This window comes from Amblyomma maculatum, chromosome 6 (genome assembly GCF_055883805.1).
Source record: "Amblyomma maculatum isolate TAMU_Amacu chromosome 6, ASM5588380v1, whole genome shotgun sequence".
Classification (NCBI taxonomy): domain Eukaryota; kingdom Metazoa; phylum Arthropoda; class Arachnida; order Ixodida; family Ixodidae; genus Amblyomma; species Amblyomma maculatum.
Window position 1 is genome coordinate 37,926,760 of NC_139349.1, and position 15,677 is coordinate 37,942,436.

At 43.5% G+C, this 15,677-nt stretch overlaps 1 protein-coding gene across 1 annotated transcript in view; it reads right to left on the reverse strand.

Moving 5' to 3' along the window:
- Positions 1-962: 962 nt before the first annotated feature.
- The window catches only part of LOC146185562 (uncharacterized), a 38,141-nt gene continuing 23,426 nt past the window's right edge, over positions 963-15,677 (reverse strand). Inside the window, exons 11-14 of the mRNA XM_084606501.1 lie at positions 13,525-13,623; positions 7,131-7,328; positions 3,120-3,244; positions 963-2,034 (exon numbers count right to left, since the gene is read on the reverse strand). Coding sequence (XP_084462627.1) covers positions 1,897-2,034; positions 3,120-3,244; positions 7,131-7,328; positions 13,525-13,623 — 560 coding nt within the window. The 3' untranslated portion in view covers positions 963-1,896. The remainder of the gene's footprint in view (positions 2,035-3,119; positions 3,245-7,130; positions 7,329-13,524; positions 13,624-15,677) is intronic.

Consider the following 15,677-nt stretch of genomic DNA (forward strand, 5'->3'; position numbering starts at 1 on the left):
TGTTGTTGGCGCCCTTTGCAACTTGTTGCGGATCCTTGTTTGCATACATGCATTTTGCTACTTGCTTAATCTCTAATCCCTTAATTTGTTCCTCTATTATCATGTTACAGGGTTAAAGAGATACTATAGTACTTTATACTTATTCATTTGAGAGGTGGCCAGGGTTTTCGACATTTGCTGCACTTCATTTTGTTAATTGCAGTTTTTGAAGGAAAGCACTTCAGGGAACAAACAAAAGTTCATTACATCCTAACCGGACCAAGAACTTGCACGAGTGGAGGGTGCTCAAAGCGAAGGGAACATAATTCTTATAGCGACTGAGTGAATTCCAAGGGAAGGCAGATGTAGCTGGTGTAGGGGGCAGCAAGTGAGCACTCCGAGCACACCCTCACGTGCCGCTCTGTGGGCCACGCCGGTCATCGGAGCTAATACTGCTTGCGTCACGCGCTGCGCGGCAGAAGTGCCATTGAAGTTGGGGCTCGCGACTAACTTTGGGAAAAGCCACCGCAGGAAGTCTAATTCTGTTAATGAAAATAGGGCACTGTTGAATTGCGTTTCCTTTTTTGGCTTCCCTGCATAACAGCAGCGTTGTGCTCAAAAGAAGCAGGCAAATCCGCAGGCCACTTTCAAGCGGACTTGACATTCACCTAGTCATGCGCCTTTGCAGAGTTAATGCTGCCAAAAATGCCCATAAAGACACTCAGTTGACCTTGCTCCATGCACACAATGTTATTGCAGAAGTGCCATTAGGGGAAGCGCCCCTTCAGGGGCACAGCGCAGTTCAATGTATCGAATGTTTCGTTAGTGGGGGTTCGATAAACGTGGATAACACTGCTGTACTCTGTCATCAAATTTCCAAGGGGATGCTCAGGCAGCTCGATATAATACAAGAATTTATGTAATACTTAGAAAACACTTGAAATAAAAGTCTCGCTGAAGAGGCTGAAATGATTAAGAGGATATTTGTTTCAATCCACACAAGAGAGCACAAGTTTAATAACACCTGATGACAACGGTTTACACAGAGCATTCCAAGTGCTGAAGCTAATGAAATGCCATGGAATGAGGCAAGCCGTGCAAGGAAACTAAACTTCACCCTTTGGGCTAAAGAGTGCAAAAATACAAAAAGAAATTGGCCCAGGGACTTGTCAGTGTAAAACAAAAATAAAACGAGGATATCCACATACATACATGAAAACATTTCAAATTATTTTACTTCCTAAAAACGTCATCTGTATATGCCATACTGCATGCGCAGAGCGAGACATAGGGATTCTTGGATAAAAAAAACCTTCACCATACAACTCATGCTTAAAGGGGCTCATAAATTGCCTTTGCGAGATCTCTAATTTTGCTTATATATGCCTGCCGTTCTTTCAGGTCAACATACTGGCCTGATGACAAATGCCGCACAAAATGCCATCACAGACCCTTGCCCAAAATGAAACGACACATTCAAGCGTGTATTGCAAGCGCATTAAGACGCTGCCAAGGAGACAGCATTACGTCATGCGTTTAGACCAGAGCTGTCGAGCTCCACAAGGGTCATAATCAAAATAAATAAAGCACAGAGTTATCTAGGAGCTCCTTTAAGGTAGCACGTTACATTACTTTCCAACTAGATCAGCTGCTAAACACCGTTTTATTCTCCACAGTAACTAAAAACGTTCACACAACGCATCCACAAGAGAAAATGAGCACTATGAAAAAAAAATCCGTAGAACCACACGTCCTGAAGGGCAAGGTGCTAACCTTTCTCCCATGAGCGCGAGCATCAAGGCGTGCACATTCCACCATCCCTCTTGCATCTTGCAGCGTGATGCATATTCAGTGTCCAGATTCAAAGTGATGACTAGCGTTGCAACGATGCGTGAGCACGTGGTGATGAGGAGGATGCTATCTCTCCTTCTCCTCTTCCTCGCCTTCTCCAGTGGCTACATCCTTCGCTGTCTCTTCGTCATTCCATACAAAGTGGTAGTTCTTCTCTAGCCTCTCGTGTTTTTCAATCTCCTGGACAGCCTCTTGATTCCCCATCTATTCATCATGGTGAACAAAATATACGAAACAAGAATTAACACCTCAGTGACTCCCAGAGGGAATAAGTTAAAGACCAACTCCGGGAGTTTCTTCAACTATTCGAGTCGATAACCAAATCGCATTCCTTAGAGCCCCTTGCGCTAGTACAAAAACAGTTTTTCAATACGCCGAGTAGGAGTGTTTTTAAGAAAGAGAACAGGGAAACCAAACTCTAGGTTCCGAAAAAGTGATGACATCGGGACAGTTCAATGACGTTACTGTCCAAAAACTTATAGTGCACACATTTTTGGGCTAAAACGGCAGCTGTTGGTGAAAAAGGAGAGTGAATGAATGTGTCACTGAACACGTGTGTGTGTGTCCATTGCTTCCTCTACAAGATGCCTGTTGTGTCGGTCATGTTTCCGTCGGAGCTGCGCTGCCGCCAGTTGCAAAGATTCGCCGACAAATGCTGCGGAACCCTGTCCCCGTCCCCATCATGCCGTCCGCATTTCATGGCAGTGGGGAGGCGACTTCAGTGAATAAAACTGTGCTTTTTGGTATTCTGTTCTCATGAAAACGCAATATGTCTTTCACATTAATATAAAAGTGAAAGTATTTCATCCGCGAGCTATAACCGCGGGTAATGAACTTTTCGCAATCCTGATCAGTGTCGTCTGCCGCAGCTACTCGCACGCCCTTTTCGTCCGAGGATAGGCCATTTGGTATAGATAGCTTCAAAAGCCACAAAATTGCTTCAGGTTGCAAGCAACCTTCAAGAGATGGTGCTGACTACCATATGCGAGTAGGAAAGGGGTTGGCAGAACGTTTACAGCTTACACGGCAGGCACCTTGTAGAGGAGGCGTTCAGTGATGTCAGACACCTCCCGTAAGGTTGCCTGCAGAAACTTCTCTGACCGACGCCACGAAATGGAAAATATTAAAATTCATTCGTGCTGCAATGAAACATCACCTCACTGAGAAATCTGACACAAGTAACTAGAAAACCTGGCGGGACTTATCGCGAAAGTTTTAGTAGAATTTTATGAGCCGGGAAGAACGTGGAATTGACCTTCAAAAGGGAAGAAAAATATCAATGCACTCACCAAAAGGGTGACAATCATATTCTGAAACTGCCTGGTCTCCTCTGGAGACAGGACACTCAGGCCTTTGGTGGTTTCCTCATCATCGTAATAACCAGCCGTAATGATTTTAACCTCGATTTTTCTTCCTGAAAAGGAAATTTTATTTTATAAAGGACATCAGTAAAGACATCTGGCATTTAAAAACAAACAAACAAAGCATGTGTACAGATAAATGTGCTATCCAAGTGCTTTTACTGTAATATGTACATGTGTAAGGGCCATAGATTTTTATTTTTTTTTCGTGGTTTTCATACGGCATGGCCCTTGACCAGGAGATCGGCATTTTTCTTTCAAAACTTTTTACTACAGCACAGCCCCAATTACACCTGTTTTTTATGCAGCGACACGTATGTTTATGATGAATGAGCATAGTGGTAAATCCTTCGAATATGTATCTATATATATAATGAAAAAGTATGGATGATGCAGCATGTATACTCGCACAATTGGCTTGAGTACACGCCAGATTAAAGCAGGTTCCTGGCGGTTTGTTAATTAATGTAGTTACTTTACTCACGTAATCTCGTTAAACCTTAGCTGTGGTTTCAATGTGACGCAGGTTAGGCCTAGTACCACAGGGCTAACAGTGCGTTGGCATGACATTACATCTCACCAGCACGGAAGCCACCAAGCTTATCAAGGTCAACGTAAAGGGCGAAGTTATGGCCTCTGTGGTTTCAATTTCGCACTTTGGTGGCTGTGGCTAAATGGAAAAAACGATACGCGAGGGTTAAGTGAGCTACGTGTTATCGTGAACACTGTTTTTAAGGGCGTTCAAGAAATGCTGTTCTGTCAACAGGCGCTGCGAGGGAGCGTAGAAAGGACGGTCCAACTAGAGTTGCTGCTCTTGTATCTGTTTTATGGGTTCTCTTGTTGAATTTCGCCAGTGCCTTACCTCGCTGTTTCAGTGCTTCGGGACAGCACTCAGTAAACTCGCTTTTCCATATGAGCAATAACTCAAACTGTGATACAGTTGCCCCTGTATAGTAAAGTTACAGGGACTGGCAAAAATCTTTACTATATCAGGGTCTTTGATACTATATCAGTTGTTGGTGATGACATGGTCCTGAAGATGCTGTCTGGTAATTAAACGGCAACTTACTATACACCTCTTGTTGTTTTATGAAAAACACTTCAAGACACCTTGCATTCTTCTCACATAGTCTCTTTTAGCAATTATTATTATTTTTTTTTAGTAATTTTTTCGTTTAGATCACACCACGTTTGTGCCAAATCTACCTTTCTTAGGGCTGTGTGAATATTCAAAATTTCGAATATGAATTGAATACATTTGTAATTCGGTTTGCATTTGTATTTGAAAAAGTGATATTTGGGACTTTCGAATGCTCGAAAATTACCGAATGCACCAAAAATGTTCGAATTCACGGCAGTTTTGGCACACTGCGCGCTTCACTAGAATGGTTGGTTGGTTTGTGGGGTTTAACGTCCCAAAGCAACTCATGCTCGACCGTGTGGACTTGGAGTGCCAGGTAGGCCCTCTACAAAAGGGAAGGTTCTTCTTTGCAAAACAGCCCTGTCGCACTTTGGAGATGCTGCACTGCGATACTTGAACAGTTCTGAGCAGTTGTAATTTAGTTTTATTTGCAAATACGTGTAATTTCTGCAATAAACAAGAACAATGTGCTATTTTTAAATTTAAAGTTTTTTTTCTGCTGATCACATATTCAATATTCGAAGACATTTTTTTCCCCCCTTATTTACATTCGACTAGTTGAATATTCGCAGACCTCTACTTTTTCCTCCTCGCTGCATGGTTTGCCTAACGGCTCATGTAAAGTTGGCTTCTTTTCAGAGCTGGTGAGCCTAGTGGTAAAGCCATTTTTAAAGAACTACTCAGTTTTATGGTTTTTTTTTTTTTAAATAATGAAAAACTTGCCTCGCAATCTTGGGTTGCGCGCGTGCGGCGATATCATTTCATATGAAGTATGCCACCGAAACCAGATGCAATTTACTATGACCGATTTTTATGAAAGATATCTCAACAAAAAGGGGAAAAACGTACAGTCATTTATACAGGGAAGGCAAATTGTGACTTCAGTTTCACTTTACTATTTTCGAGTTTACTACAGCGGTGTCCTACTTTATTAGATTTCATTTCATTGACAGCAGACGCTACCAAATAATTGTAAACGAGGTATTAATCCCGGATTCCTGTTTTTTATTCAATGCCCGGCAGACCTCACAGACAAATTATTTGACGATGGGTGATAAATTTTTTTTCTGCAATACCTCTATTTCTGTTCATGGCTGTGTTTTGTGGAAAAACGTTTCTTTTTTATTTTCAACTATCTAATTTCTGAAATTACTGAAAATATTCTATATGCGACTAATTATTATTATTCACATCTGCTTTGAACCCTAAGATTTGTTATTCACACACCTTTTTTTTAATTTTTTTTTCCTGCCCATGGTTCACGGAAAATTTCAGCTGTAATTTAACTTGGTAGTCTTTAAAAACTATCCGATTTGGTTTGCACTCAGTTGTTAATATTTGGGTTTGCTTAACAGCCAAAATTTTGCTAATTGTACAGCTCTATTTTTTTAAGGGCAATCAAGCTTTAGGGCCCCCGATCCTTACTGGCTACCACATCAGAGGAAACACGTCTTACAGCAATCAAAAGAAAAGGCTGTTGAGGCTCAATAGTTTACTAGAAAGCACCCTGTTATGGACTCCAAAGTCAATACTATTTCTGTTCACGAGAATAATGCCGCAGTTTGGACATAGATTTCAGCCAGCCCAATACTTTATTCGCGCACAGGAGACAATAGTACTAGCTGATACGAGAAAGAGTTCACAGCGCAAACACATCGGACACAAAAATGTCCTTCTCTTTCTGCGCAATCTGTCCAAGCTGACGGCTAATTGCAAAAGAATGAGAACTATTACCTTTATGCTAACAGCTCCAAATGCTGCTTCAAACGTCCTGTCTATGCAAGATGTCTACACTGTATCCACACTCATAATTTACTGGCTTACTTCTCAAGTATTTTCATTTAACTAATACGGTATCAGAAGGCTGCAAGGATTTCTGAGGAACAGGCAACAGAAGTGGTTTCCACCAAGATATACTTCGCACTTTGTTAACCTGACCATACTCTGAAACAAAAATCGCCGTTGCCCGACAGCATATCTTCACTCTGGGCATGCAGCGGTCACAGACACACACCCGAATAACCAGTAGAGACAGGGCTTCAAATTCACAGTGGCTAAAAATAAATTGTAAGTGTATTTTTGCCATTTGTATTGATTAACTCACTATTAATAATTTTTTTCTGACAAAGAAATAATTTCTTAAGATAGTACTGACAGTGGCCTAACAAAATACAATAAAAAAATTTGTCCACAAAGCCAAGTGTGTTTCTTTGTGGGACGTAATGACATAACAGCTCTCAGGCATGTGCTGAATAGCCAAATTACCTAGTGATTGTGAGCCGTGACATGAAGTCTGAAACAACCAACAAAAAGATTGCCATCTCTGCATTCGAACACTGAACGGCTACCAGCACGTGACACTCAATACACTGTAACTGCACAGTTTCCCAAGGAAATCACCTCAAATTGTAGTCACCATATAGGCAATTATACTATAAACTGATTTTCGCAAACACCACATAGCCCCGCGATAATCAAGGCAAAGGACAGCTGTATAGTAAAAGTTACACCAAAATAGGCCAAGCATAAGGAACCATGGAGCTGACGAGGAAAAAAAAAAAAGAAAACATTGCAGAAATGACTTTGTTCTTCTCAGCTGACAATATGCACCAAAGTGCTCTAAATTAAGCAAATATATGCCTTCAAGCTATGGAGGCCATCACCAGCCTGCTTAAACCTAAGACTCAGATAGTGGCTGCAACATTTAATAGTAAGCTAATAACATTGTTCCCTATCTAACCTGCGCAACAGTGACAACAAAAAAAACCCGCCTAGCGTAGGGAACTCTTAAGCCTCACCTCCTGCCGTCACACCCGCCTTCTGCAGCCTGTCTCGCAATGCAGTCTCTAACTTTGACTTGTCCTCGGATGGCAGGTCCAATTCCTGGTAAGTGTTGGCCTTCTTTCCGGGCTCTTTCGACTTGTGGCGGCCAAAACGTCGGATTCGCACTCGCAGGCTGCTCGATTCCTCTGGCTCCGCTTCTTCTGCTCCCACTTCTGAAAGTTTCCGGTACATTTATTACAACAGCAGAAGACTGAAACATACGCATTTCAAGTAAGTATATAGCCTGAACTCTTTTACTAGGCCACACACTGCAACACTGTAAGGCCACCTATCATCACAGCCAAAAAGAGTGCATGCCACCTTCGTAGTTTTTGTTTATAATTTTGTTAACATGACTATTTATTCTCTACCTGTCTGTGAACAGCATGAAAAACTGTTTGATGCAGTTTCCGCAGCTACCACAGGGTCTAGTGTTTGAACATGTTGATCGAAGACGGTCGTTTACACACCACGAGGCTTGTTTTGAACAAATAGTCACGCACATTTTGTTTTTACTGGCTTGGAATTATGTTGCCATAACAAAGTCATTATCCCAATTAGTCTTTCCATGTAAATAGCGCACTTCGCAGGCTGGCATGTTACACAGCATGAGCTCTTCTACTTGAGGGGCAACTACGGAGTTCGCCTCGCTGGGAGCAAAATAACTTGAAGGGCTGATCAAGGTTAAAGCGGGGCTCAGATGAAAATAAGAAAAAATACCGTGGAGGTTTAACTCTACTTAGATCTGGATATAGCGAGCTGAACCACCGGCTGCGGTGGCTCAGTGGTTAAAACGCTTGGCTGCTGAACCCCAGTACCCGGGTTCGAACTCAACCGGTTTGAATCCACTAGTTATGTTCGAACCTGCTGTGCTCTGATGGGTCTCCGTCTCATTTATGTTTTTTTTTTTTTAGTGTGAAGGCACAACATGCGGACTAGCTAAACCACATTTCCTTTCTTTTAGTGTAAGGATCCCCACTGAGGGAAAGGACAACAGTAGCGCTGGGGAGGAGGAAAACGTTAACGACGACAGCACTGACAGCAGTGACATCACATAATTGTCACACCATTCGAAAAGCAAAAATTAATCAAACTGTGTATAAATTTGCTAAACCATACAAAATCGTGCTTAACAGAGCTTACACTCGTATAACTAGGTTCCCGAAATGCTTAAACCTCCACAGTTTTTATTTTCCACAATAACTTTAGTCCATCCCTGGTATCTGTGGTGCTATCTACGAAGGCTTCCGGTAGCAAAATGCACCTAGAAAATATGCCAATATATTAAGGGAACTACTCTCTCCCCGACTTTTTATAGGATGGTCTCGTGCTAGACACAGAATTTAAATAATGAATACAGACAACATACTATGTTCTAGGAGAACACTAATAATTGCAAAAAGAGACTATGTTCCACCGCATACGAAGGGCACATTCCAACTTCAAGAAATAGTGACTATAGAGCATACCAATATTTAGCTGTCTTTCTAGGTGGAGAATGCCCTGCGTGCTGCAATAGGCTCAGACAGTATAGGAATATTCTGTTGTACATGTGCCCCGGAGCAGTACATTGAATCCCTATGAGTGCGAGGGGAGAACAAGCAGAAAATGATATCGCACTACCATCAAGTGTAAGAGACAAATATGTTAATCATTGTCAGGAGCGCAGTGCTTCTTCTTTTTATTCACGCACATATGAGAGGTCTAAAGGGGCACTGTGACACTCTTCAGGCCGTTAATTCCAGCTGAAGTCAAGGTTCTTTTGCACAATGCCGACGTCAGTTCAAAACGAATGACAAAAATTGGCGCGCGGAAACGAGTTTTATTCGGTTTATAAAATAAAACAAACAGCGCGTCTGAGCCGGTGCGAGATGGAGACTCTCTCCCATTTCGCTCGCCCAGCGCTCAACTTGGGCAGAACCTATGAGAAACGCAGCTTTTTGTTACGTAACGAAGCTATCCACCATGGTTGCCTGCCTAACTCGACCTGTAGCTGCACTTTTTGGCAGCGTCGTTACCATAGTAACGAAGCTGTGCTATAAGGACCGGCTTCTCCGTCTGCCCAAAGCTAGCCTAGCCCACCAGACGTTGCTTCACACCATCTTTGCATGAGTATCAACGAGGTGGACACAACGGCCAGTAAATCTGTGTCGCCGTTTTGGTGTTCCGCCGGCGTCCATCGCTACTGCTGCCACGGATCACTCGAGCGCTACTTGTGCGAAAGTTCAAGAACAAGTGCGAATGGCGGAGATGTAGGAATGGCATACACGAGCTAAAGCGAAGCCTACTGTGTACCTGTACAGGGCCAGCAAGGAGGTCATCGGCCGAGAAAGACTAAATGACAACTCCCTGGTCTGTGGCCTGCTGGCAGAAGCCCGCTGCGAAGTGCTGCGGGGTGTGTCGAGCACGCTTCGCGAAAAAAAGATAGCTGTTCTCATTTATCACAGTTGTGCAGCGGTGGCGTAGTGGTAGAACATCCGCCTCGCATGCAAGAGGACCGGGGTTCAAATCCCGTTGCCGCGCAATTCTCCACCGGATGAAAAAAAAAAAATCCGCGTGCCGATGGAATTGCATAAACAGGTTTGGGGTGCGACCTGATGCCAGTGAACACCTCCGGCAACGCACTCCCTCACCAGAACAGGAGTTGGCCACCCTGGTGCAGTAATTGGCCGCAACCTCCTATGATAAGCTCCATAAAACCCCGGCCCTCAGTCACCAGCGGCTGCGGAACAACTGACCACGGCGGCGGTCAGACCTGTGACGCAGCAGGGGGTGCTAAGAAAGCCTGGCTCCGCTGGACAGGCCGCCATTGGAAACTGACCCTGGCAACGTTTAATGCTAGAACCCTAGCTAGTGAAGCTAGCTTAGCAGTGCTGTTAGAGGAACTAGAGGGCATGAAATGGGATGTCATAGGGCTTAGTGAGGCTAGGAGGCCGAATGAGGCATATACTGTACTGAAGGATGGGCATGTACTGTGTTATCGAGGCTTACCAGAGAGGCGACAACTAGGAGTAGGTTTCCTTGTCAATAAGTATATAGCGGGTAATATAGATGAATTCTATAGTATTAATGAGAGGGTTGCAGGCATCGCAATTAGGCCTAATAAGTGGTATAAACTGAAGGTTGTACAAGCCTATGCACCTACATGTAGTTATAATGACCAGGCAGTTGAAAGCTTCTATGAAGATGTAGAATCGGCAATGCGAAAAGTAAAGACGCAGTATACTGTACTAATGGGCGACTTCAATGCCAAGGTAGGGAAAAAACAGGCAGGAGACCAGGCAGTAGGTGACTATGGCATTGGTTTTAGGAATAGCAGGGGGGAGTTACTAGTTGAGTTTGCAGAGCGCAATAACTTACGAATCATGAATACCTTCTTCAGCAAACGGAAGAACCGGAAATGGACATGGAAAAGTCCTAACGGAGAGACTAAAAATGAAATCGACTTCATAATGTGTTCAACCCCCGCCATTATGCAAGATGTAGAGGTAATCGGGAAAGTGTGATGCAGTGACCACAGGATGGTGAGGTCCCGAATTAGCCTAAATCTGAAGAAGGAACGCAACAGATTAGTAAGAAAGAAACCCATCAACGAATTAGCGGTGAGGGGGAGGGCAGAAGAGTTTAGGATCTCGCTACAGAATAGGTTTTCAGCTCTAACTGAGGATGGCGACATTACCCTAGAGGCAAGGAACAATAATTTCAGAGATATCATTACTGAGTGCGCGGTAGAAGTAGGCGGTAGGATAGTTAGAGAGGATACCGGCAAGCTGTCTAAGGAGACGAAAGATTTGATTAAGAAACGCCAGAGTATGAAAGCTTCCAATCCAACAGACCAGATCGAATTGGCTGAGATATCAAAGCTAATCAATAAGCGCAAGGTGGCCGATATAAGGAAGTATAACATGGAGAAAATTGAGCATGCTGTAAAGAACGGGGGAAGCCTTAAAGCGGTAAAGAAGAAATTGGGCATAGGCAAAAACCAGATGTATGCGATAAGGGACAAGGCGGGCAACGTCATCACTAATATGGAAAAGATAGTCAAAGTAGCCGAGGAGTTCTATACAGATCTCTACAGTAGCCAAAGTAGTCAGGACCGTAATGAGATTGGCGGTAGGGAAAAACAGTCAGACGTTCCACCAGTGACGAAGGACGAGGTCAAGAAAGCACTAGAAACTCTGAAAAGGGGGAAATCAGCTGGAGAGGATCAGATAACTACAGATTTGCTGAAGGACGGGGGGGATATCGTGCTAGAAAAACTGGCCACTCTGTATACGCAGTGCCTGGTGTCATCGACGGTACCGGAACCATGGAAGAATGCAAACATTATCCTCATTCACAAGAAAGGGGACTCTAAGGACCTTAAAAATTACAGACCAATCAGCTTACTGTCTGTTACGTATAAGGTATTTACTAAGGTAATCGCTAATAGAATCAGGACAACCTTGGACTGCAATCAAGCAAAGGATCAAGCAGGGTTTCGGAAACGGTACTCTACTATCGATCATATCCATACCATCAATCAGGTGATAGAAAAATGCTCGGAATATAACCAGCCCTTATACATAGCATTCATTGATTACGAAAAAGCATTTGACTCAGTTGAAACCTCGGCGGTGATGCAGGCATTGCAAAATCAGGGGGCAGACGAGCCGTACATGAAAGTGCTGGAAGATATATATAGTGGCTGCACAGCAACCATAGTTTTGCATAAAGAAAGTAACAAAATTCCCATAAAGAAAGGTGTTAGGCAAGGAGACACAATCTCCCCAGTACTATTCACAGCTTGTTTAGAGGAAGTATTCAGAGACTTGGAATGGGAACAGTTAGGGATAAGGGTAGATGGAGAACACCTCAGTAATCTGTGATTTGCTGATGACATTGCCTTGCTAAGCAACTCGGGGGATGAACTGCAAATAATGATCGATGACCTCGACAGGAAAAGTAGAAAGGTAGGCTTGAAAATCAATATGCAGAAGACTAAGGTAATGTTCAACAGCCTCGGGAAGGAACAGCAGTTTACATTAGGTAGCGAAATACTGGAAGTAGTAGGCGAATATGTCTACTTAGGACAGGTAGTAACCGCAGATCCGGACCACGAAAAGGAAATAACAAGAAGAATACGATTGGGATGGAGCGCATTTGGCAAGCACTCGCAGATTATGACTAGCAGCTTACCGGTATCGCTCAAGAGGAAAGTATACAACAGTTGCATCTTGCCTGTACTCACCTATGGGGCTGAAACGTGGAGGCTAACCAAGAGAGTTCTACTTAAGTTGAGGGCAACCCAGAGGGCTATGGAACGAAAAATGGTTGGGGTAACATTAAGAGATCGAAAGCGTGCAGAGTGGGTCAGAGAAATAACTCAAGTTACCGACATTCTAGTAGAAATTAAGAAGAAGAAATGGACATGGGCAGGGCATGTAGTGCGAAGAGAGGATAACCGATGGTCGCTGAGGGTAACAAACTGAATTCCAAGGGAAGGAAAGCGCAGCAGGGGGCGGCAGAAAGTTAGGTGGGCGGATGAGATTAAGAAGTTCGCAGGGGTCAAGTGGATGCAGCTAGCACAGAACCGGGTTAAGTGGAGAAATATGGGAGAGGCCTTCGCCCTGCAGTGGGTATAATCAGGCTGATGATGATGATGATCACAGTTAAAGGAGTAAAGACATACAGTTGTGTGCTTTTTCATTAAGATGGTGCACAAGGCTTGAGATAATATGGAATGGAGAGCTGTGTGGAGTCCCCTGACACGCAGTAAATAATTTGTAATTACACCTTTTTCACTTGCGCTCTTTCAATGGCTGAACAGTGCCTGTGATGAAAAAGAAAAGTTGAGGTCATGCGAGGTATACAAAAGCTGCAGTATGGCAAAGTTTCTTTGTTTTAATTTACCTGAATTCTTTTACAAGCCTACACAAGAGCTGGAATAATAAAGAAAAATAAAAAAATAAACAAGCATGATCATATCGCAGTTTATTAAGGTACAACTCAACAACGCGGGCTACAACTCATCTAAGCTAAATTTAAATTAATGTGACATAGTATTTAACTTATTTAGCTGGTGCAAGCAAATTCCATGTTGTGATTCATGTCATGGAGTTTTCAGTTACTCAAACAATAAGGTAAAATTTCGGGCAGTACAGGGTTAACCAGCGCACTAATTTTATCGCCGACAGAATGTTATTGGCCTTGTGTAGCAGCGTACCACTTGCTGCTCAAGTTGAATCATTTCATGTGATTTAGCAACACACTTAGGCCAGCAAAGTAGTTAAGCCCCGCAGATGGGATCACTCTGGTGACTGATTCTGAGATAGTTAGTGGTACAGGTGATTCGAGGTTATCTGCAAAACGGGGTGTAAATGAACTGACCTTGTCGATTCTCAGAGTCTTCATCTCCACTGTGCCTGCTTAGTCCAGCATCAGCTAGGCCATCTGCAGAACCAGGAGAAGCTGCACCATCTTCATAGTCTGCAGGCAAAAATAAAAAATTCTAGGGGGGCGTTTTGGACCACTAAAGTGCAATGAGGCGAAAGCGTCTGTTGCGCGGTGGTCTGAAGCCCTCCACCGTGGCACCTCTTTCTCTCTTTTTCACTCCCACCTTCCTTCTTTTCATTAGGCTCGGTTAAGGTGGCCGCAGAGAATTGCGACAGATACTGCACCTTTTCTCTCCTGTAAAACAATATGAAACGCCACTGATGCCTGCTGTACCGCGCCTGCTTCTGTATGCTGCGTGCTGCGGCGTTCAAGGTTTCATGGATGCCTGTATCGGACGCCTGCCGAAGTAGGCTTCGTATATGCGTGATTCGCTTGGTGATGTCATGATCAGATGCGATGTCATCATGGCGTCAGTTTGTTATTAGAAATGGTCTGATGTCATGACGTCATATCAGGCCATGTCTAATAACCACATCAGGCCTCATCAGAATGACATCACCAGGTGATGACATCATAGTCGGTCACCTCGGTCATTATCATATAACTGTCACTATCACTAACTACCACCAACGATCATTATCGGTGGCGGTCTCCATGGCAACCGTGCTAGCGTGACGCTAGACAAGGAGAACTAAGATATGTTTCTCATGTGCCCAGCATGGCTAAGTCAGGATGATTGATAGCTATAGTGGGACAGGACGCCAGACACGAGTATAAGGCATTAAAGGCTTCTGCCTTAAAATGCAACTATGAGACTACCTCGTAGCCAAAAGCTTATGTGACTTTTTTAAATATATACTCAAGCATCAATTTCTTCTAGGTCAGAAAATACATCTCTGTAGACAAAATGTTGGCCTGCCTCATTGTTGAAAATGAGGCGCGAGTACTAAATGATTCCAGCGGGTGCACTACCACTATGCTATCGGCCACCACACAGAAATGCTCTGTGCTGGTGGTACAGCATTTACTACAAGTGCATTCACAGCAATCTACACTTTGTACGAGTTTTATATTGTTATTTAACTCGTTAGATTTACGAGTTTACAAGACAGCTGTACAGTTTTTCTTTATGGTTGTATGGCTGCGCTGATGTGGTAGTCCATGGGTAGCCTCTTAACTGTGGTGGCCAACATCATAAGCCAAAGCAGCCACTGCACAGTCACTGCACCTATGTTTCTTGTTTTATTTCCTATCTAACTGTTATATATTTATATAAAAACTCAAAAAGGCCCTAAATGTAAAACCAGTTAACACCACCCCTTAGATAGGTTCTCTCTCTCTCTCTCTCTCTTTTTTTTTTTTTTTTTTAAGCTAAACTCTGGGGGCCCTCCCTAGGTGCATATTGCCTTGGAGTTTTATGACAGTTTAATTTTGTTGAATCCAGTGCATGAAAGCACGACAGAGAGTGTGAATGTGACTAAGCATTCTACAAACAAAACCTGATGAGGTACTATATATTCGTGCTGCTGCTGCCTTGACTATGCAAACACACCGTACACTGCCCTAACTGCAAGGACATTTTAAATCAACGCTGATGATGACAACAACCAAATTTTCTAAAAACGACTGCAACTATCGAACAACTCTCTTTTGAAAACCAAGGAAAGCATTTCAGTGATTCAAGGCCTGTTACCGTGAGCCTGCTGCCTCCTGAGCATTTTAATTTACTTGCTATATGCTCGCAGCTCTTCCCTTCCTTTATTTTTCTCCAGCTGACCCACCTCCGCTGACATATCGAATTCCAAAGTGACTCAGGCTATGAGAGTCGCTGTAGTGGAGGGTTGTAGAAATTTAGACCACCTGGGGTTCTTTAACGTGCACTGACATCGCAAAGCACACGGGTCGCCTTGCTTTTTCGCCTCCATCAAAAAGCGGCCGCCACAGCCTCGATTCAATCCTGTATCCTTAGGTACAGCAATCGAGCTCCCTAACCACTGCGCCACCATGGCGGGGCCCCCAGGCTAGCATTCAGTTCCAATCCAACACTGGCTACTTCTCGTGAGCAACTTCTTCCCGGTCACTGTTGTCGCAATTTGAGACATAGTTATGCAGTAGCCAAATTTCATTACTACAAACACCACATTAAA